This window comes from Dipteris shenzhenensis, chromosome 20 (assembly GCF_047967505.1).
Source record: "Dipteris shenzhenensis isolate YYH24624 ecotype China chromosome 20, Dip_SZ_1.0, whole genome shotgun sequence".
NCBI classification, from domain to species: domain Eukaryota; kingdom Viridiplantae; phylum Streptophyta; class Polypodiopsida; order Gleicheniales; family Dipteridaceae; genus Dipteris; species Dipteris shenzhenensis.
Genome location: NC_141615.1, coordinates 21,042,275 through 21,065,178, shown reverse-complemented (window position 1 = coordinate 21,065,178; position 22,904 = coordinate 21,042,275). Strand labels below are relative to the sequence as shown.

Here is a 22,904-nt window from a genome sequence, read left to right as displayed (position 1 = left end):
TACAAGCCAATGCAATCATGAAAAGAAAAATATGAAAAGAGAGGAAGCACTTTCTTACCTGGATAGCACGTGTCCCTGGTACCACATAATCCCACTCAGAAGAGGAGGTGTTTCGTGTACTAGCCCTAGTAAAAGAGAGGAAGCATGCCATTTTTCAGATAACTAATTAGTGAAATGAGAAATTTGGAGAAGCAACTTTCCAAAGGGATTGGATTGCGAGGACAAAGAGAAGCCTACAAACAAGGAGAAATCACGAAAGGAAGGGAAAGTAGAGAAATGCCAAATGTTGTTGGCATCAAAACTCGCATCAACAAGAAATGAGCTAGTGCTAAGATGTGAAAGTTGATCCCGTAAAAATTGCCCTTATCAATATTGTTTCTATGAGCCATGATAGCCATCTATTTATAGTACCAATAGCATGTGTGTGCTTTGCAGTTGGATACCATGGCATATATTTTTAATGACCTAGGGCAATATCATTATCACTCCCTTTCAATCTAGAGCCATAAACAATATTGGCTATTGCTAACTCATAATCGTTTTTGGGGATATTCCTAATGTCACGGCAATAGATATTATAGGATTTCACCCTTAGAGGATTATAGCGAGGTCAAAATCTCTTATATATTTCTACTCTCATTCTAAGGCTCGTTATAGAGGTTAAATAGAACCTTATATAGCGATATAAATTTATACATACATACATACATACATACATACATATATATATATATATCGTTATATAAGTATATATATTTACAATTTTCTATAAATTCATTTTGAGTCGATGGTGTTAGATTAGTCCTTTTTTTTAAATCACTTTTTTATACCTTATATATATAGGCATCTTTTTAGGCAATTATAGTAATCTTTATCTAAAAATTAAAAAAATATAGATCTATGTCTATATGTATGTATGTATGTATGTATGTATATATACATTCATACATAAAAGTGTTTTTTGTGTGTATTAATTATATATATATATATATATGATTTTATTTATTGATGTTAAACCTCTAATTAGAGTAGACATCCACTATGGTAGGTGTTTTTGTTAAGCTTGGATACGAAGTGCTTGGTGACCTATCGTTTCTACGTGGTCGTATAGACACTGGTCCTAAAATTATCTCTTAATGAAATTAGTAGTAACGTTTCTTGGAAGTTGCCTCGTATTAATAATTTATGATTAAGATCGATTACCTAAGTATAGTTATGGTTGAGAGTGACTTTTGTTATATATAGTTTACTTCTTGTGTTGATGATATTATTCTTGTGCTAAATTTTTAAATTATTTAATTGAATAAATTTATAGAAATATCAATATACATATACATACATATATATATAGATATACGCACAGGGTATAACATCAGTATATACCGATGGTACAGGGCATAAAATCTAGCAATAGGCATAAAAGCTCATGGGTGGCTATTTTTTGGATCTTGAGTGGATTTCCTTGCATTTTGTGTCGTGAATTTGGAGGTATGCAAATGGAAGGGATGAGTGGAAGCTCATCAGATGATGCGCCAATGGCCGGGATGAGTGGAAGCTAATCAGGTTGTATTGTCATTGAATCCTACTCTTACATTTCTCCTCTTACACTTCTACTTTTGGATCCTCAATGGCCTAGACTTGAGGCACAGTACTGAGGACAACCAATGTGAACTTTATTCCATTAGGGCAGTAGTCCCCACCCATACAAAGACTGCTTCCCTCCTTGGTTGATGATGTTGCTTAACATATGGGTTGCAATTTGGTGGGCTTTACACACGTGTGCTTGCATGCACATGGGCAAGCACATGTGCATGTGCATGTGCATGTGCACACACACACACACACTTTTTTTTTTGTGAACACACACACTTTTTATTTTCTTAGGCATTATCAATTTCTACTAAGTACCTGTGTCGACAATAAATCTTTATATGTATGGGAATTATATTCATAAATTTCTTTTGAATCTCTTATGTTAATTATCCACTTGAATGTAGAGAGAATACATGTGGTTGGCTAAGGAAGCAATGCTTGGATAAATAGTTATTGGGCTTATGCAATGGATCTACAAAAGATGAGTCCTTTATTTTCATGGATAGAAGCTAGTAATTTTTGCAACCTTTTTTTAGATCATGTTCTTTCATTTCGCACCCTTGTTTCGAGAGACACACACACACACACACACACACACTTCCTATTCGTTTCCCCTTTACATTTACTTTACTTTTTTCTCCCCCCCCTCCCAACCCCCTTTTTTTGTCATTAATGTTCCCGTTAACAATTTCCCTTAACATCTATCCTTTATTCCCCATAAACTTTCCCTTTCTACTCCCCCCATTTCCCTTTTCCTTTAAAATTTAATAAATTAATAAATTTCCTTTTCTTTTTCTCCTCTCTTATTTCACCCGACTTTACGCTAATCCCCCCCCCCCTCTTTTCCCTAATTTTTCCCTATTTTACTCTACTTTTTGTAAATCTCCCCCCCCCAATCTCCTTCTAAATTTTTCCTAACCCCCTTTCTTCCCCTACTTTTTCCTATGTTTCCCTTAATTTCTATTTCCCCTATTTTTCCTTCGCTCCCCCTATTTTTCCCTCCAATTAAACCTATTTACCCTAAATATTCCTTCGTAAATTTTTCTATTAATCTTCACTATGATTTGCTATAGCCTCTTGCTTTAATTTCCTTAACTTCCCTAACCTCCGCTCGCTCTACAAAACCCTACCAAACCTATCCCGAAACCAAATACCCAACCAACACCCCCCCCCAATTTCCCTAATTAATAAACTCCTCGTTTCCCCATGTATGCAGCCCTTTCCAACCCCCTTCTTTACTTCCCCTCGCTACTTGGCCTATAAGCCTCGTAATGCGCTCCACTCTACGTACCTCGCAATGTGCACCCTTGGCTTTCCACCTCAACCCCCTCGATTCTCACGATGCTTCATTGGTGGACTGTCCGCCTACACCGATTGACCACCTATTTAAACCCCCTTCATCTACTCTACTTCCTCATAGCTACCTACACGTGCTCATAGCCTCCCTAGAGTCCTTGATGTCCCCTTTTGTCGTACCTCTGCACCTTGGCTACGACTAGCCGCTTCCCTGAAATCCGTGCCTGTGAGCTACAGTGTTGCCCTCTACCCTCAACCCCACCTTGCATCACTTTCCACCTTGATATTCTCCTGATCCTCACTGTGCCTTGCTTCTCCTCCACTCGTGGCCCTTTCATACAATTCTTCTCCTCCACTTCTACCTAATACTTACTCATTGAGCTCCATCTTCGAGCTCCCCTTCGATTTATGAACCTGCCTTGATTGTCGTGCTGCGTTGATCACTTCTCATATGGAGGATTTGTAGGGAAGAAAATAGCAAGTGGATCTTAAAATAAATCATGATTTGTTGAAAATAAAAAATGGCGATTTTCGCTTCTTCAAAATCGCCAAAAACTTTAGACCTACCTCATAGTAGGCCAAAAACTCTCTTGGCAGTCTAATTTGGCACGTATAAGCTTCAAAAACACCTTGATAGGCAACTTGCAAATCAAATCATTGGTGTTGGCATAGCCACTCTCACTAAGCATCTTTTTGCATCAGTTGTGCCAGGCAAAGGCAATCTTGGTTAGAATCATGCTTTGTGGTGATGACCATACTTCTCGAGTTTTGTAGATATGAAAATGGTAGTGGAGTGAGCATCATATGGAGGGGGTGCCTGCATCGGGAATGGGCAAGATCGAATGGCCAACAACAATTCATTAATGTCGAGAGGCTTTTTATGCAATGCAAAACCAAGGGCGTTTAAAAATAGGATCTTCGGCTTTTTACCAAGGCAATCCCTAAATTTGAAGTGAAGAATTGTGGATCAAACATAGAAAACTTGGCCTACCTTCAAAAACGCCAATTCCACATAGAGATTCACAAAAGAGTTTCCAACTCTCCAACATAGCACTACCTTTAAGGAGGGAGGGCTACTGAACAACACTAGCTCATACACTGCTCAATTTTACTTATCCCAAGAGAGTTTTTAGTGAGGCAGGTCTAAAGTGAAGGCGGTTTTGAAGAAGCAAAAATGGCCATTTTTGATTTTCAAAAAATCTTGATTTATTTTAAGATCCACGTGCTATTTTCTTCTGTACAAATCCTCCATATTTTTAGCCACTCTCTGTCTCTCTCGCTTTCAATTCATCATCTCTCGAGGTGCTGCTGCTACATATCAATTCATCTTCTTTTTTGGTATTTTAGGTTTTGGGTAGGTAATGATTTATTATCATTCACCTAGTTTCCAAAAGAGGGTCCCAAAATTTCGTTCAAAGGATCTAACAACTCTAGCCAAGCTAATGTAGGGATGTGAGAAAGAAAAGGGGTGTGCTAAAAAAGGAAGCAATGGGTAACATCTAAACCTAGGAGAGATATTTAAGCCCAACTATACGAAGAAAAAGATGTGAATTTTTTTTCTCAACTGTCTGTTTCTCTTCTCTTCTTGAAGAAAAAGCCCCTAAACCTTGAGTCCTCTTCCTTTGTGCGTTTTAGGCTTCCATCAAAAACATCTCTTCTTGCTCCAGGTATTTCTTTCCTCTGCCTTTTGAATTTTCGTCGGTTGTTTTTCTTCATCTCAGAAGCTCATGTGCTCCTCGGCTTAGCTCGCTTCTCCATTCTTTCACATTTATGCTTTCATCTTGCTTCTTCCCACGAATTCTCAGCTTTTTTTTTCTCCTTTTCACTTCAGAATAGCTCGGCTTAGTACACCACCGGAACCCTTTTCAGTATTCAACTCTCTCGTATAGCTGCCAAGACTTTTGGATAACTGCTGGCGTTTTGAGTTCTGACAGAAAAGTGGGAGCTTCGTCCGTGGGGTCTTGTCTTTTCTCACGAACTGTGCAGTGACTCGTAGGCTGCTGAAGTGACGGAGGTCGGTTCTGAGCAAGGAATGGGGCAATGCAGATTCCACTTTTATTTTGTGAACTAAACTCAGGCTTGAAAGAAAATGAGCAGCGCTGAGGGTACATGTGCAAGAACAAGGGGCTGGCACGGTGAGTACAGTGGCTTCCAAAGGTACAAAAGTAAAACATCATCAACAGACGACGACATCAGCGCCGACAGTGTTTCGGGCAAGAGTGAAAGATGGAGTGATCTTCAAATTTCTTCTACCGGTTACGCATCTGAACCATCCGAGAAAGATTTTCCAACGCTGGGAGGCTTCGTTGAAGATTTGGGGGGCCTCAAAGTGTCTCCCGAAGAGCCTAGTGGCAAACCAATGGAGGTCGAGTCAAGGGAGCTTGACATTACGGAGGAGGAAGATTTACAATTGGACAGAAGAGAGAACATTACTAAGGATAGACAAAGTGATAAATATGACGAGCAGGAAAACCTGAAGGAAACTGAGCAAATAAACTCACATCCCAAGGATGCTAAAGGCAGCATTGGAAAGCATAAGGATACACATAAAAGAAAAGAAATTGAGCATGTGAAAGGGTCAAAGAAGAATGAAAAGGCCAAAGAGAAAGAGGCTGAAAGGGGAAAGAAAGATAACAAACGGAAGCAAGAAGAACTTGCTGACAAGAAATCTTACAAAAAAGAGAAGAAAGCAGAGAAGTCCCAAAAAAGGGACAGGAATGATGACAACGATTTTCACAGGAAGGATAAGCACCGGAGCAATTCTGAGAAGGATTATGTTAAAGGGTCTAGACATGAGAGGGACGATAAAAGAACCCAAGGTGCCGATGCCAGTTCAGATGATGAGTATTCTCAAAGACGAGAGCGACATTGGGATTCAGGCAAATCCCATAAATCCAAGAGTTCTAGCAAGAGTGAAAGAGACAAGGATAGTAAGTGGGCAAAGCTTGATAGTGATCAGCGAGGGACACACAGAGGTAGATCCTCTTCAAGATCTCCTAGGTCAAATAACAAGCGGTACTCATCCTCATATGGCAAAGATTTGGGCAGGTCACCCTCACCTCGTTACAAAGAGAAAGAAGAAAGGGAGTGGGGAGGTCGTGACAAAACGGACAAAGATGGATCTAATAAATATAGACGCTTTGGTGCAAGTGGGCTCGGTGGATATTCCCCAAGGCGTCGGAGATCAGATGCAGCTATAAAGACACCTTCACCGCCTCCTAGGTCCCCTGAACGGAGAAAACCAAGAGCTTGGGATCTGCCACCTGTGGGGATGGATAGTAGTATTGTAGCAGCCATGGCAGCTGCACATCAAGCTGCTGCTCAGCAGGCTGCTGCTCTTGCATCCGTCTCTTCTTTAGTAACGGTTTGTTGCTTAACTTGAAAACATTGTGTTTTGTAAAATCTATATGGGAATACGTGACTGCAATAAACACAGGGTGTCTCGCGAGTCCAAAAGTTAAGTTTTTTCAATCTTTTACAGGTGAATCCTGCCGTTACTGCAGTCACTCTCACGCAAGCTACTCGACCGTTTAGAAGGCTTTATGTAGGCAACGTTCCTGCTACTGTTTCTGATGGAGAACTCATGGAGTTTATGAATGCAGCTATGCTCTCTGTTAATGCCAACCATCTTCCAGGAACTAAACCTTGCATCAACTGTTTGGTAATGAAACTTAAATTGTAGTTATAAGTTTTAATATTTTGGTCAATTGTGTTGCGATGATGTGAGGACCTTTTTTAAAAGGACATTGGTGAAAAAAGCTTATTGTTTGATCTGTTTTTGAAGGTAAATGTTGAGAAGAACTATGCGTTTGCTGAATTTCTCACTCCAGAGGATGCAACTGCTGCAATTGCTTTTGATGGTGTCACATTGCATGGGACGACACTAAAAATTAGGCGTCCTAAGGATTATGTTCCTCCACCAGTAAGCTTATATTGCTTAATTCAAGAATTGTTTAATCTGAAGTTTATTCAAAGTAAGTTGCTCTACAAATCAATTGGCGATGTAAGTGGAATTTTCCTCCTTGTCTGCCACCTAGGATATGGCAAAAATTCTTAAGTATTATGGAGAGACAAGCGACCTCAGAGTTCATGTGAAAAGCGCTGCTCCTTCTGGTCTTCTCTACGATGATACGAGTCTTCTTTTTCGGCACTTCACATGTCATTTATGAGTAACAAGAGTGAGAGTATCACACATACATCTACGGTGCTGGCTACCTGATTATGATGTGATGGCATATAATCATGATACTTACACCACTGATCCATCAAGATTTTCAGAAGCAAATGGAAACAAATCGAATTCAGTACCCCCCATAGGCTTAGACTTTCAGGCTCAGGATGTGGCGCTGCCATCACATGTGAGGTCTAGTTAAGATGCCCAACACGCATGAACCTGAAACACATAGTTGTGATCATGCTGTGAAATATTTTGAAAGTTCAAGATTTATGCGGGCTAATTTCTGTGCGCTTTTTAGGGTTCTCATGTAATTCCTTCATTAAAAAGAAACTTTTAGATGTAACATGTATATGATTTGCTAATGCTTGCCTCATGCATGCTACTAATCTGCATGTTGTAGTCCCTTCATTAAAAAGAAACTTTTAGATGTAACATGCATATAATGCTAATGCTTGCCTCATGCATGCTACTAATCTGCCTATTGCTGTAAGAAAACGTGAGGCACAATATATTGGTTGCATCTGCTGCTGCTCCAAGTTGGGGCTGGAGTGGAAGGTGAACGGGGCTGGCAAGCCCCCTTACGGGCCCTTTTCAGGCTTTCTACTGGTGGCCCACCAGGTCGGACATTGTTATGATTTCGTGTCTAGGTGGGGGTGTAGGATGGGGAAGGGCACATTAGGACGCATTAAGTGACAGGTCTATGAGTTGTAGGCTAAGGGTAGAGTTAAATGGGAAGGTTGTCACTGAGCGAACTCAAGGGTCACAAATGGAGGGTATCTCTCTTCAGGTATGAACATGCATTCTTCCATGCTTCTCTCTTGCACATGTTGCATGTAGCTGTCGATGTAGCAACAAATTCTCACACAAGGCCCATGTTCCCCCATTCGAGGGTCAATCTAGCATACTCTCTTTTTTTCCACGATTCTTCAATTCTGAATTCAATGTTCAATTCCACGAACATTGGCAAGGGAGAGCGGGAAATACGAAATGGAAGTATGTCATGCTGGCGGTGGCGACACAGACGATTGCAGTTCATGGAACTGCTTGTACAAGGGACAACAATGTGAGGAAGTGGAGACCTTGGACAAAGCTGGACCCATCTGACTATCAGGACCGTCTTTTGGTGGGCGTTTTTGGCTCGAGAAGCACTCTTTGTAAAGACAATCACTATTTGGTGGGATGCTAGACCTCGTAGCCTTAGATGTGGCCATGGTTGTGCATTTGAATTATTCTGCAATAGCATCCCAAGAAGGGGTGGATGGGAATATTAATGAAGCTTAACTGTTCCATGGTGATGGGGTTTCAAACCAAGAGGAAGCCCTTAGAAATGAGACACCATAGGAACCATGTTTCAGTTCTTTATTGAGCAGCCTGATTCTACTCCTCTACGTTTTGAACAACAGCCTAAGGATCTACTTCCTCCACCTGAGAGTGATTAGTTGTAGTGATGAGTGGGCCAATTGAATACTCTCATTGAGCAGTCCATTAAGAAAAGTCTGTCCACCAAATGCCGACTATTTGTGGACACTCCATATGAGGAAGTATCAACCTCTTAAAAGCGAAGACAAGTCCAAAAGAAAGGGTTGAATTTCCCAAATATGATGTTATGACTTCGTGCCTCAAATTGATCCTTGTACACATTGAAGACTCTTATTCGAGGAGAGAGAGATGTTCTTACCATTCAACTCATCTATTCTGATAAATCAGAACAGGATTATAGAGCTTCCTCGGTAAGATCCAACTAATCTGTGGGTTATCTTGACAAGCTTTGCTTGCCAACAAATCTGTCATCACTCTTAACTGTTTGGATTTACTAAGCAGCCAGACTCTGCATGGTTGCTGACTCTCAGGACCTCACTATGAGGATCAACTCTTTCAAAGTGGTGTTGATCAACTTCAATTGTGAAAGAATATATGAAGATGTGGACATGACAAGGCATACATTAAAGGGCTGCCGTCATTGTACTGGCAATTAGTGATGTCAGGATGGATTTTATGGTTTTCAACCTTACGAGTGACTATCATGAGATTGGAACTGCACAGTGTTGTTGTTTTAGAGGATGATTTTGGGCATGTTCCTGGATTCATCTAGATATATGTCAGGATGGATCCTAAAACTCCAGGAGGTGGGAGATCAAGTGCATGCTGCAAGAGCAATGAAAGAGAACCTTACGAGTGACTATCATGAGATTGGAACTGCACAGTGTTGTTTTAGAGGATGATTTTGGGCATGTTCCTGGATTCATCTAGATATATGTCAGGATGGATCCTAAAACTCCAGGAGGTGGGAGATCAAGTGCATGCTGCAAGAGCAATGAAAGAGAACATGGTAAAAGAAAAAATTGGATTCTTTAATTGTCACGTTTTGAATCAAGGTGCTAAAGAAACTCTTGGATCCCTTGGACTTGCTGAACTTGTCGAGTCCCTGGCATCTGGTGGATATTGAGAACCTGCTGACTAGCTAGACCTTGCGGTGATCAAGGAGGTCCAATCAGGCTGTTGCAACTGCAATGTTTCACTCCAAGGAAGTTGTTTCTAGAGGAGGTGCATGTAGGAACAGACATCACCTTATTAGGTGGAGCAATGAGGAAGCTACAAGCTTGTAAAGTGGACAGTGGCAAGCTGGAATGAGGAAACGAGAAGCTGAATACTGATTAAAGTGGAGGGCTCTTCTTGGTTGCTGAAGACAATAAACATTGGTTTTCTTTTAAAAGGAGTAATCAAATTCAAAATTTCCATGAGTTCTTTGGAGGTGTTAATGAGTCTCTTAGTTTTCCTTAGTAATACTACGTGCCCATGGATATTGTGGCCTTTGCTCCATTTTACCATATTCACGATTGCGATCGTCAATTTGCTTCTAGGTGGTTTTCAAAATCTGTCCTTTCTTGGAGCATACTCTTGCATTGATATAGCACCACAGGCTAAATTCGACAAATCACCAGCATGGTCCTTAGTATGCTTCATGTGAATTTTCTAATGTTCGCATTCTGCAATGAGTGTCAAGTCTCATTTAGTTGGCGTAATAATAACCAGACTAGGAATTTCAGAAGTAACAATCTCAGAGACTTTGATGGAATATTATTTGAGCGAGGACTGCAACCATTGCAATGAGAGAGAGCACATTGGGAAATGAAGGCAGAGACCACCAATGAATGTGGTTGAGCTCTATTTTTCTCTGTCTTCCGAAGGGTGGCACTACACATAGAATGACATAATGACAAGAGACTAGTTTTGGTGAGAATATGTTTAAACCCACTAATCTTGCCACTCCATGCTCAACCAAAATTAGGTCATCAATTAAGTGTGAGATTTGGGGGAGAGAGAGCGCAAGAGAGTGAGCTGAGAGCTGAAAGCTTAGTTGCAATGAAGAGTGTGAGAGTACAACTGAAAGAGTGAGAGATAAGGTTTTGTCCTAGTGACAAAACCTTAGTAGTCACTAACCATAGTTAGTGGACTAACTGCGGTTAGGGGGAAAAACCTCTTAAAGAGGGAAAAGTGCCCCTAACTAGCTTATTAAATTACATTGGTCACTGCTGAATTATATCTATAATTCTAACACCCCCCTACAGTGCCAATGTCATGTACAAGGCTGATTAATCACCAAACGGATATAAGTTCAGGGCACTGCGAAATGCCTCAAACTTTTCACGTGGTAATGCTTTGGTGAAAATATCTGCAACATTGTCATGTGTGGACACAAAGATCATACTGATCTCTCCTGCATGCAACTTCTCTCTGACGTAGTGATAGTGAACCTCAATGTGCTTCGTGCGAGCATGAAACACTGGATTCTTTGCCACTGCAATGGCACTCTGACTATCAGTGAGAATTGGAGAAGGACCCTCCAATGACAGATGAAGATCAGCAAATAGACGTCGCAGCCAGACACATTCAACTGTGCTGTGAAAGTTGCCCTGTACTCAGCTTCACATGATGAGGTAGCCACTGTAGATTGTTTCTTGCTCAGCCAGGAAATGCAAGATTTACCCAAAAAGAAACAATTGCCACTAGTGGACTGCCTAGTGTCGTAATCACCAGCCCAATCTGAATCACTGTAGGCATGCATCTGCAATTCACCCCCCCTAGGGAAATAACAAGCCAAAAGACTTCGTGCCCTGCAAATAACGGAAGATGTGCTTAACTGCCTGCCAATGCATAGTTTTTGGGCTGTGCATATACCTGCTCACCTGAGATACTGCAAACTGAATATCAGGTCTAGTGTTGCAGAGATATATGAGGCATCCAACAGCCTGACTGTAAAGTGTGGCATCAACTAATTCTCCTGCATTATGCATTGTGAGTTTCAGCCCCGGCTCCATGGGAGTGGCTATGGGCTTACAATCATGCATGTTAAATTTGTCCAAGGGCTTCTGCACATACTTGGACTAAGACATAACAGTGCCACGTCTCTCTTGAGAGAACTGGATCCCCAAATAAAAGTGAAGCAGCCCCAAATCTGACATGTCAAAGTTGGTCTGCAAATCAGCTTTGAAATCTGCAATATTATCTTCATTGGACCCTGTGAGCAGTAAGTCATCGACATAAAGAAGGATGACTAAAATTTCCCCCCCATCCATCTTGATGTAGAGGGTGCTCTCAGTAGGACTATTGTGCAGCCCCTTGCTAGTCAAAAAGGCATGAATCTTGGCATACCATGCACGAGGGGCCTGTTTCAGCCCATACAAAGCTTTGTTTAGCTTGCATACCTGAAGTGCATTTGCTGTAATTTCAAAGCCTGGAGGTTGTTTGACATAAACCTCTTCCAACAAGTCTCCATTTAAGAAGGCTGTTTTTATGTCCAACTGATGAACATTCCACTCAAAATGTGCAGCCATTGCAATAACAGATCGGATGGTGGTCATTCGGGATGTAGGAGCAAAAGTCTCCTCATAATCTATGCCCTTTTTCTGAGCATAGCCTTTAGCAACCAGCCTTGCCTTGTATCTGTCAATGGAGCCATTTGGCTTCCGTTTCACCTTGAAAACCCATCGTGTCCCAATGGCATGTTTACCTGGTGGCAAGTCTACAACATCCCAAGTCTGATTTTTCTTAATGGACTGCAACTCATCGTGCATGGCATTCATCCAATGCACATTGTCCTTTGCTTCTTCGAATGTTGCAGGCTCCTCCTCATCGAGAAGAGTACCTGCATATGGTGATTCCACTGAATTAGCACCTTCCATGTGCCTTGCTGCACTGCGAGTCCTGCCAGGTAATGGAGCATCAGTTTTACTCTCCCTGAGAGTTTGTAACAGCCAGTTTGGGACTGTTTTTGCTGCATGTATGTCTGCAATTTCTTGTTGAACCACCTGTTCCACTGCCTGTGGAGGTGGCAAGACATCTTGTGGCTGAACTGGAGCATCGGGAGGTGGCTGTAAATTCTGATTTGCATCAGAAATATCAGCAGGGGAACCCAAGGCAATGGGTAGCAACCCCTAAAAAACATCCTCTGAAGAAGAAGGCAAATGAAATTCAGCCTGAGTGTGAGCTGAATTTTCTGCAAATATCACATCTCTATTGACAATGATCTTGCGTGTAGCAAGATTGTAGAGACGGTACCCCTTGCTTTCTGCACTATACCCAACAAATATGCACTTAATCGCCTTATCTGACAACTTATGCTGAAATTCAACTGGCACATGAGCATATGCAAGGCATCCAAAGACTCGGAAATGATCCACTGAAGGCTTTCTTTCATTCCAGACCTCATAGGGAGTTTCTGTTTTCAAAGCCTTAGTGGGAGCCCGATTTAAGATGTAGTTGGCACACATCAGACCTTCAAGCCAGAATTTGTGAGGCATGTGTTTGCTTTTCAGCATACATCTGTCCATCTCCATAAGAGTTCTATTTTTCCTCTCAGCTTTGCCATTTTGCTGAGGGGTCAGCCTCACTGTGAGCTGATGCACAATACCCTTGCCTTTTAGAAAAGCATCAAAATCTGCAGACAAGTATTCCTCACCTCTATCTGTGCGCAATGTCTGTATCTTGAGTCCAGTTTCATTTTCAACCATGGCTGAAAAGTGTTTAAACACCATGAACACTTCTGATTTGCGCTTCAGCCCAAAGACCCAAGTGAAATTGGAGTAATCATCAATAAAAGTAACAAAGTAGAGATGACCACCCAATGATGGAGTCTTCATGGGACCACAGACATCACTGTGTATAAGCTGTAATTTGCGGACAGTTTTAACTGAACCATCCTTTTTGAAGGGAAATCTATGCATCTTGCCTAAAATGCACCCTTCACAGGCATGTGGAGGAGGTATCTCAAGAGGTGGCAATGCATCAACCATAGAGTGCTTCTGAAGTGTCATCAAGCTGTTGTAATGCATGTGGCCATATCGGGCATGCCATAATTCTGCATTCTGCATGGCAGCAGTAGGAGTAGAAACTGCAAGAGCATGGGCTGCTCTTTTCTCAAAAAGATCAAGCTGAAAAAGCCCACGCAGCAGAGTACTAGATAATCTCAAGGCATAATCATTTTCCCTGTCTCGGACATCACATTTGTCATCCTCAAAGATGACCTGAAATCCAGCCCTGTTAAGAGTGGACACTGAAAGGAGATTTTTGGTGATACCAGGCACATACAAGACATCTGAAAGTCTGAAAACTGAGCCATCAATGGCGGTAAGCTCAACTTCTCCTGTGCCACGTATTGAATATGACGAGTTGTTGGCACAAGTGACTTTCTTACCAACGGGAGGTGGATGCAAGGAAGTAAAGAGACACTTCCTAGAAGTGATATGCTTGGAGGCACCGCTGTCAAAATACCAAGTATTCAGTGTTTCATTGACACTGAAAGCTGATGCATCCGTAGAGGGGTCATAACTGCAAGTCAAAAAGGCATATGTATCATCATTACAAGTGACTGTACTATCCCGAGCATCTGGAGCAGCCAGCCTAGAATCTGAAATGCAAGATAAAAAGGCATAATCTTGTCCAACAAAGTTGGCTGCAGCATCCCCACTGTCAGATGCATGAGGAGCTGAATCTGAAACAGCCATACCGGAGCTGTTTTTCTTCTCTTTTGCAAGCCTTTTCCTGCATTCTGCAATGTGATGACCTGGCTTTTTGCAGTAATGACAAAAACCCTTCTTCTTGGGCTTACTTGCATCATTTTTAGCCTTTTGTGAAGGTTGTCCTGACCCACTGGAAGGCTGATTTACTGATGTCTTTGTCTGTCCCTTTGTTTTTGACTTGAACTTTGAGAGCATAGCTTGTTCACCTGCACGTGAAGCCAAGTTTTTCCTGGTCTGCTCTTCCTGAAGCAGAAGTCCTATCAACTCATGAAAAGTGAGAGGATTTGCACCCCCCCTCAATGATAAGTTCAGCGAGGTATGAAAGCTGAGATAAGACTCAGGAAGAGAATTCAGAGTGGTGGTAATCATCTCTGAATCAGGAATAATATCATCTATGTTCAATAATTGCTCTCTGAGATCCTGTAGCTTTGTGAGGTGGACTGACATGGAGTCACCCTCTTTCATATGTGTATTACTTAACTCTCTTTTCAAGAAAGATACCCTCATTCCGGGCTGCATACATGCTTTCTGAGATATCCCACGCTGCCTTCGAGGTCTTACACGACCGGATATGCAGAATGATAAATCTTTTCACTGAAAGAGAGATGCATGACAAAGCTAAGGCATCCCGTGAATCCCATCTCTTCTGCTCTGGAGTAGTGGCTATATCTGCACCAACAACTTGTTCTGCAGCTGCACCCTGTGCACGACCTCTTCCACCTCCTTGTTGGGGAGGGGTATTAGGTGCCATACCTGCTGGTCGGATCTCACCCCCATTCACATAATCCCATAAATTGCGAGAAATCAGAATATTACGTACCATAAAGCTCTAGAGGGAGTAGTTGGTACCATCAACTTGTCTTCCTGTGAAAGACCACCGAACTGGAAATCATTCTGATGTTGCTGGGCCATATCTGAGAAAGAGATTTTAGCAGATACAAGACTGAATTCCCTTACTGGGAATGAAATGCACAACTCCCAAAAAAAACACAGCCAAGCATTGGCTGTAAATGCAACTCAGATTTCTGCACTTGCACTGTCAGAAATCTGTCCAAGCATCAAAAAACTCTCCAGAATCTGCCAAAAGTGCTGCAAAACACTTCAAGAAAGGTTGTATGAACTGAAATCTCCAAAATTGCTCTCCCAACATAAAAGCCCCAACCAGAAAGGGGCAAATTGATCAAAAGCCCCAAATGTTGCAAGAATTGCGCTCTGTCTGCAAAAGCCCCAAATTTCACTGCGAAATTACAGTGTAATTACAAAATCCCCAAATTTCTTCAAGAAATTGTACTGCAAAACTGAAAGCCCCAAATTTCGAGCTTGAAATTGCAACCAGGAAGGGGCAAATTTACTAAAAGTCCCAAATTTGCAATTTTTGAACAAAAGCCCCAAATTTCAAACCAAATCTGCAGATCTGTCTGCAATGTTTGCTCCAAGTGCAGCCCCAAATCTTTTCAACACTTGCAAATTGACCCTTGCAAAGAATCCTTTGTTGAAAAAGACCCTGCAAAGAAAACAAGTGATGCAAGAGAATCTATGTACGGGCTTGCTGGTACGGTTGTACGGATGACAGCGTTTACAACTGTACGATTGTACGATCAAGTTGTACGGATGAGTGCCCTGCTGTGTACGGACGACCTTGTACGGCAACTGTGCGGACTGGCTGCAGGAATTGTACGTTGTACGGGAGTTCCTCACAGAGCAGGTACGGCGAACTGATTGCAGGTACGATTGGTACGGCGAACTGATTGCAGGTGCAAGCAGGTACAGCACGTACGGCAGGTACGAAATGATGCAAGGTACGGCAGGTATGCATATGTACGTACAGTGCTGATGCAGGATGTACGGCGACAGCAAATCGTACGATCGACGATGTACGGACGGGACTGGCGCTACAGCTGTACGGTCGTGCGAAGCAGCTTCGACTGGCTGTACGGAACTGACGAAAAAATGGTACGGATGGCGACCACACGTGCGGTATGGCCGACGATCACGATCAGTATGGAGAGCGTAGATGGAGCAGGGAGATGTTGGGCTGGAGCTGGAGGCAGAAAGCAGGAGCTGAAGGGAGCAGGGAGCACGGAGCTCATGAACCTGCTCTGATACCAAATGTGAGATTTGGGGGAGAGAGAGAGCAAGAGAGTGAGCTGAGAGCTGAAAGCTTGAAAGCTTAGTTGCAATGAAGAGTGTGAGAGTACAACTGAAAGAGTGAGAGAGAAGGTTTTGTCCTAGTGACAAAACCTTAGTAGTCACTAACCATAGTTAGTGGACTAACTGCGGTTAGGGGGAAAAACCTCTTAAAGAGGGAAAAGTGCCCCTAAGTAGCTTATTAAATTACATTGGTCACTGTTGAATTATATCTATAATTCTAACATTAAGGCCTTGCTATAATCTTTCAACCCTTATCCACAATGCAAAGTCCTTTTACAGATAAAGTACAATCAAAAGAGTAACTCATACAAGCCATGGCAAAGGGCTTGCTAGGACCCCTGCTGACTTAAAACTCAAAACTAGCACTCAAAATATAAAACCAAGTGCCATGGGGGCTTTCTAGTGGGATGCGATGATATCTCATATCTGTATGTGTTGAGTCGTCTCTTGTTGTGGCGGGGGCTGTTGTCTCTGTGATCTCTATATCCGGTGAACCATATTGGCTCTGACAGTCCCCTGTGAGGAGAGTTGAGATAGGCTGGACCTCCATCGTGCGGGCTTTGGTCAGCCTTTGCATCGCACGTGGATTGGCCCTGTAGCTCCGCGCCGTCGCTTCTTGCCGATCCACTCTGCCCTCATGTCATCTAGCTCCTCCTCATCCACTCACTATGTACTAGGGCTGACTCAAATGTGTAGAAATCTGTGACATGTCACTATTCTCGATCTATCTATCACCTCTTGCTGTGTGAGTTGCCTCAGTAGGGACTCTGTGTGCGGCTGCATCTCAATCAGGTAGAGATGAACTCAAACCTGATCATGGCAGTGGCTTAGTCGAGAGAGTGGTCCAAAGCTGTGCCCCTCCTGAAAGAGGCAATGGTATTGTCCTCAGATCTCATAATGGATTGGACAAGTACATAGAAAATGCTCCTCTGCCTCCACTTGCTTCAATGTGCATAGCCTATAGATTTGCTGCTCTGTTGTAGCTCTCCTTACCTGGATTCTTAGTTGATGTGACGAGAGCTGCATCTATCCAATGGCAATCTTCAGTGCATGTGAAACTCCTCTGTCCTCAGGGTACTAGGGTTTGATGATCACTCCATCCTCTGATACTCTCAAGAAGCAATCATGTTAGAACTGGATCTTGGTGAGAAACTCTTGGTCCCCCCCCAAAAGTCCATGGTATGGAGTTGGGCTAGATCCAACGGTCCAACCGTGTGATATAGTTGATCTCGTGTTGTTGGATCAAGGGTACGGTGAATCCAATATATATTGAAAGGGGGGAAGTCGGTCCATTTGATTAGCCTGATTGGTGAATTATCTGGATATATGTGCATACCATGTTGTGCTAGCCCCTCTATTTGGAAGGAAGGGGGGAGAGAGAGAGAGAGAGAGAGAGAGAGAGAGAGAGAGAGAGAGAGAGAGATGTATTAAGATCTGCAGGAGGCCTCATGGGCCTATGAGAAAGTACAAAACCAAAAGGTAACTCGTTCAAGCCACTAAGGACTGAAGCAAAGGGCTCACTAAGAGCCTTGCTGAATGCTAAAGTACTAAGCTAGTGAACAAAAATAGTAGAGTAGCAAAATATCAGAAGAGTATCAGGTGCTCAGAGCTAACGCTCCTAGTACATGCCCAGGTTCCATACATCCAGGTAACCTGATGGCTCTCTAATGAGATGTGAGGAGCTCATAACTGTGTCTGTTGAGTTGTCTCTCGACGCGGTGGAGGGCGTGGTCTCCTCGATCTTTGTATCGTGTGGGCTACGTCAAGGGTGACACCTTATCTCTGACGGTCACCTTTGGGGAGGGCTGAGATAGACCGGACCTTGATCGTGCGTGCTCGGGTCCCTCTGTGGGTTGCGTGCCTCTCGTCTGGCAGCATCGTGACTCCCACTAGACCATGCTTCGAGACCCTCATGGTAGAATTGGATCTTGGTGGGGAACTCCTCTCCCCCCCCAAGCCCTCGATGTATGGAGCTAGAGGAGGTCCAACTGTATGATAAGGTTGATCTTATCTCGTGGGATCATCACGGGTGGTGTATCCATGTTGTATAGAAAGGGGGGAAGTTTGTCCATCTGAATGCCGTGACTACCAAACCATGTGGATACCATGAGAGAGATTTATTAATGTTTGTTGAAGGCCAAGAAAGCTGTGAGACTAAAGAAATTGATCCAACATCGAATATACCCCCATTGTGGGGATTGGGGGTGTCTATCATACCTCCCAAAACCACTGATGATGAGATGAAAAAACAAGAAACTTACATTGTTAAGAAGAAGCGTTGAGTGTCAAGAGAAGCTTCTATGTTGTCTTGTCCTATGACCTGTCCTGTATTGGCCATGAGTAGCTCGACGTGGGCCCGACTAGGCTCCCATCGGGAGTCTTGGTGTCCCTAGAACATATTCGAGATGTGTCCTTGATGTCCTCATCACCACTCCATGGGTTGTTATGGATTCTGCCAAGTAGCTTGGTGTCGAGATGCCATAATGATAGTACCTCGGATGGGGAGGTACTTGTCAGACTTGTGTCTATCTGTTGCTCACCTTGCGTGTGTGAAAGTCAAGGTCTCGATCTTGGCATGTTCTACTCACTTTTTCTCTTATAAAAAAGAATTATGTAATGTTTTGTTTTCTAGGCTTGTGACACATGGTGGATCTCATGAGTCTAGACTGGAGTGTGCGGCAGGTCCCTAACTTGGGTAGTTGATGACTTTGCCCATGTCCTTTGTATTTGTGGGTGAAAGAACAATGTTACCTCCCCCGGATCTCATAGTATTCGGGAAATACCCTTCTTGGTGTCTACCTGAACAAGAGAGTGTAGAGTCTTCGATCTCTATGGTGTCATGTGGGAATCTCCCTTCTTACCTTGATCTGGAATTGATGGGGCAAGGTGTTGAGCTGTCGCATGGTGTTTGGTAAAACAATCCTTGCTTAAGTTCAGAAAGTGCTCTCTGTAGAAGGCCATCTTGGATGTGAGGGAATACCCATGTCGTATGAATGTCCTATTGAACTAGATGTAAAAAGGAGAGTAGAGTGAACTTTGGTATGGTGGTAATTGAGCAGCAGACATATTTTGCAATTGAAACCATTTGGATACTCATGCACACTAGCACTCTTTGACTATGAGCTATGTAGATGACGGTGGTCTCTGCTGACTCGCACATCCCGTCTTTGCTAAAGCGCAAGACGCGCTCTTTGTAGTGCTAGGCCATCTTCGTCGTGTGCGTCGGGGAGGGGGTTACCAATGTTCTATGGATGCATATCTGCCATATATAATCTCTACTAAATTAGACATAAGAAGGAGCGTATAGTAAACATTGGTATTGCGGTAATTAATCAATAGACATACATTGCGATTGATGGATGTCATAGTAGCTAGTCCTTGCTATGCATGATGGAGTTTATGGTTTTCAATCTTATGAGTGACTCTCGTGAGATTGAAACTGCACTATGTTGTGTTTTTAGAGGATGAGTTTGGGAATGGTCCTGGATTCATCTAGGTATATACATTGCAATTGAAACCACTTGGATACTCGTGCACACTAGCACAACTCACTTCTCTTAACTGTGAGCTACGTAGATGACGGTAGTCTCTGCTAACTTGCATGCATCCAACCAAACTGTCTATTGTAAAGCTAGGCATTCTTTCTAGCCCTTGTTGTAGGAATAAAAAGTTTGCTCCTTTTGTTGACATGGTTATTGCTAATACTTCAGTCCTTCCAACTGCTTTTCAAAGGAGATTTTTCTAAAAAGGCACACAATATTGACTCTTTCTTCTTCCAAGGATGGGTGTCTAACAAAGGCCATAGAGAAAGAGGTTCAAAGTTTGCTATCCAAGAATCTTTAGAGTACATCAACAATTTTGAATCTAGTTGCTTTAAAAGTTCCCTTGGTTCACACCTCTGATAGATTGTTTGTCTACCAGAACATTCATGGCGCCCTTGAGCGAGTTATTTACGAGGGAGGGAGAAGGAGAATTCGATGTAATGGGTAGGGGATGCACAGAAAGCAAGCCAGGCCATCATGGGATACCACTGTCATGAATTCGTCAAATTCAGCAGGAAACCTCAAAGGATTGGCAACAAGGGGGTAGGAGGCGCTCTCCAGCGTGGCTAGATCTGCCTCAGAGCACGTGCTTGCCAACAAGGTCTCCAAGGGGATCCAGGTGCCTGAGGAGGAATCGAGAGCTATCAGCTCGCAAACAAAGGGTGGGCTTCCTTACTAGCAGCGGGGTCTTAGAGGACCAACCCCTTGACGCAGCAATCGACCTTGAAGCTGTAGTGGGCAACGTTTCAGCAGCGGGGTGTGAGATGCTTTGCCTTAAGGATGGCGAGACGGATGAAAGGGGGGGTGTAGAGCTAGAGGGAGCGGAGTGAGGGAGGGAGAGGAAGGAGAGGGAGCGGAGGAGGGGGGGACGCTCTGTGAGTTGGAGGGAGAGGGAGGAGGTGGGAGAGAAGGGAGGGAGAGGGAGGAGAGTGAGGCAGGGTGGGAGAGGGAGGAGACGGAGCGGAAGAGGGGAGGGAGAGGAAGGAGACGGTAGAGGGGATAGGCAGGGAGGACGAGGGGTTAGAGGCAGGCAGGGAGGGGAGCATTAACTAATCCATAACTTAGGATTAATTAGGGAGGCAAAGCACTAACTGACATAGCCTTTAGAAACACAAGATTGGCTCTCTCTCGCCCTTCTCTCAGGCAACCTGCGACCATAACCTCTCACACAGACAACTCTCAGAATTTTGTTCAAAAATTAGCTCTTGTTTGCAATAGGTTTGAGTTGAATTGGATGTGTCGTTGAGTAGATACAGATTTTTGAAGAAAGGGGAGAGAATTTTTGAAGAAAGGAGATTTTTGATTTTTTTTGAATGAATTCTAAAATTCTTGTCCTTGAACTGAAAAAGAGAAGGCATGCAAAGTTGTAGATGCTGAAGATGTCCTTTGTTGTTTTAACTTTCTTCTAGATAAATTTTCACAACCCTAGGGGACTTTTTGTGCCAGCAAAAGCATTGGTATTCCCATGGGCACTAATTGCGGATTTCTTTGACTCTTTGTCCTAGATGTTCCAAAGTTTAAGGATTTTATATATAAAGATCCGATTTCTTTTGGAGGAATTTATCATTGTGACTTTTGTGAACTTATTTATATAGATACCGAGGCTATTGTAGTTCTTTAGATCTTAACGTTACTCAATCCGTTTTAGGTTTAGAAGTTGACATCTATGATAAATGGCAACAACTTGAGTATGCTATGTTGAATATCATACAAACATTAATTGATGATGTGATTTAATACGGATTCCTAATTTTATAGGTTCTCTGGCCTTTGCACAAGTAAGAGTACTTGCCCATCAAGTTTTGTAAAACTCGCATGGGTCTTGGTGGCCAAGGGCTCATTGTCGTTGGGTGTGTGAGTTCGATCCCTCGTATGTGGCACACACACACATACACACAGGCACAGGCACAGGCACATGCACAGTCACGCGCGCGTGCACACACACACACACACACACATCTTTTTCTTTTCTTTTGCTTTGTTCTTTTCCTTCTTGCTATTGAAGTTTTTTTTTTTTTCCCCAAGAAAGAGACTTCTATTAAGTAAGAGAAAAAACCCGCGAGAGCAAGCTCAAAGCGGAATACATCATGAAATCATGAGGATGAATAAAAAAACCCCCTCAGAGTGAGGTGGAAAACAACCAAGGCTGAGGCTGAAAGTGCCACCTCAATCCTGTAGTAGTCTCAGAGAAGAAAGGAGAATCCTTCCATTCCCTGAAGAAAGAAGCCCTCCTAGCTGAGGCTGCACGGGAGTCTCCCTGCATACCCGTCCATACGGCCATCAAAGTATGTATGGTGTCTGTCCCAGATACTAGCCAATGTGTGCGAGGGATGAACCTGAGTACCCTCCAAAGCCTCTGTGCATCTGGCTCTCCAGATATGTCAGGATGCTATGCTCAGAATCTCCCAAGAAGTATCCACAGAGGCATGTACAGCTGTAAAAGGAAGGTGTGGTACCACATCCAACGAACAGGACTCAGTCTGATGACGTCGAACCGAAATGGCCCGAGAGGAGTCAAATCTCTCATAGAATACTTGAGGCCCTGTAAGAGAAAGCCAAGCCACTGAGCCCCATGTCATAAAGAATGGGGAGTGGGCAAAGTGACTGAGAATCCTGGCTACCCCCATCCAAATCATCCTCGCTTGTCTGCAATCCCATAAGCAATGCTGAATAGTCTCCGAAGCAGAGAGGCAGCGAGGGCAAGTAGGGTAGGCTCCGAACTTGGACCTCCAAAGGTTCACTGCAATCCCACCATGGATAGAGAGCCAAAAGAAGATAGTGATCTTTCTATTCCTGTGGGATTTCGAGAGTCTCCTCCAGAAGCACCTCTGCAGATCCGCAGTGATATCTATTGAAGTTTTGTACTTTGGGCTGATGAGAATATAAAGTAGCTTTGCTTACTTTAAAAAATCAGCCGGAAATAAATTGTCGTTGCTCCATTTCTTCTTACGATTTTGTCCCATTCTTCTTTGTTTCAAAACTTTGGGGTAAGACAAAGGCTTTGTCATACATGTCTGGACCCGAAGATAGCATGCCAAAGCCCATAAGCATCGCTGTTATTGCAAGGACATCATTCCCTTCATTTCTCTGAATGTTTTGGGAGACGGTGTCAAGGAAGATGCCTTT

The 22,904-nt window shown here is 43.1% G+C and overlaps 1 protein-coding gene across 3 annotated transcripts in view; it reads left to right on the top strand.

Annotated features, from left to right (window-relative positions):
• Nucleotides 1-4,411: 4,411 nt before the first annotated feature.
• Nucleotides 4,412-22,904, top strand: part of LOC147889405 (RNA-binding (RRM/RBD/RNP motifs) family protein) — a 72,689-nt gene continuing 54,196 nt past the window's right edge. Inside the window, exons 1-4 of one of the 3 annotated variants that reach the window (XM_087391500.1) lie at nt 4,412-4,556; nt 4,886-6,253; nt 6,371-6,550; nt 6,674-6,811. In XM_087391500.1, coding sequence (XP_087247626.1) covers nt 4,979-6,253; nt 6,371-6,550; nt 6,674-6,811 — 1,593 coding nt within the window. In that variant the 5' untranslated portion in view covers nt 4,412-4,556; nt 4,886-4,978. Of the gene's footprint in view, nt 4,557-4,720; nt 6,254-6,370; nt 6,551-6,673; nt 6,812-22,904 lie in introns of all 3 variants that reach the window. The other 2 variants (XM_087391499.1, XM_087391498.1) reach the window with 2 other exon arrangements.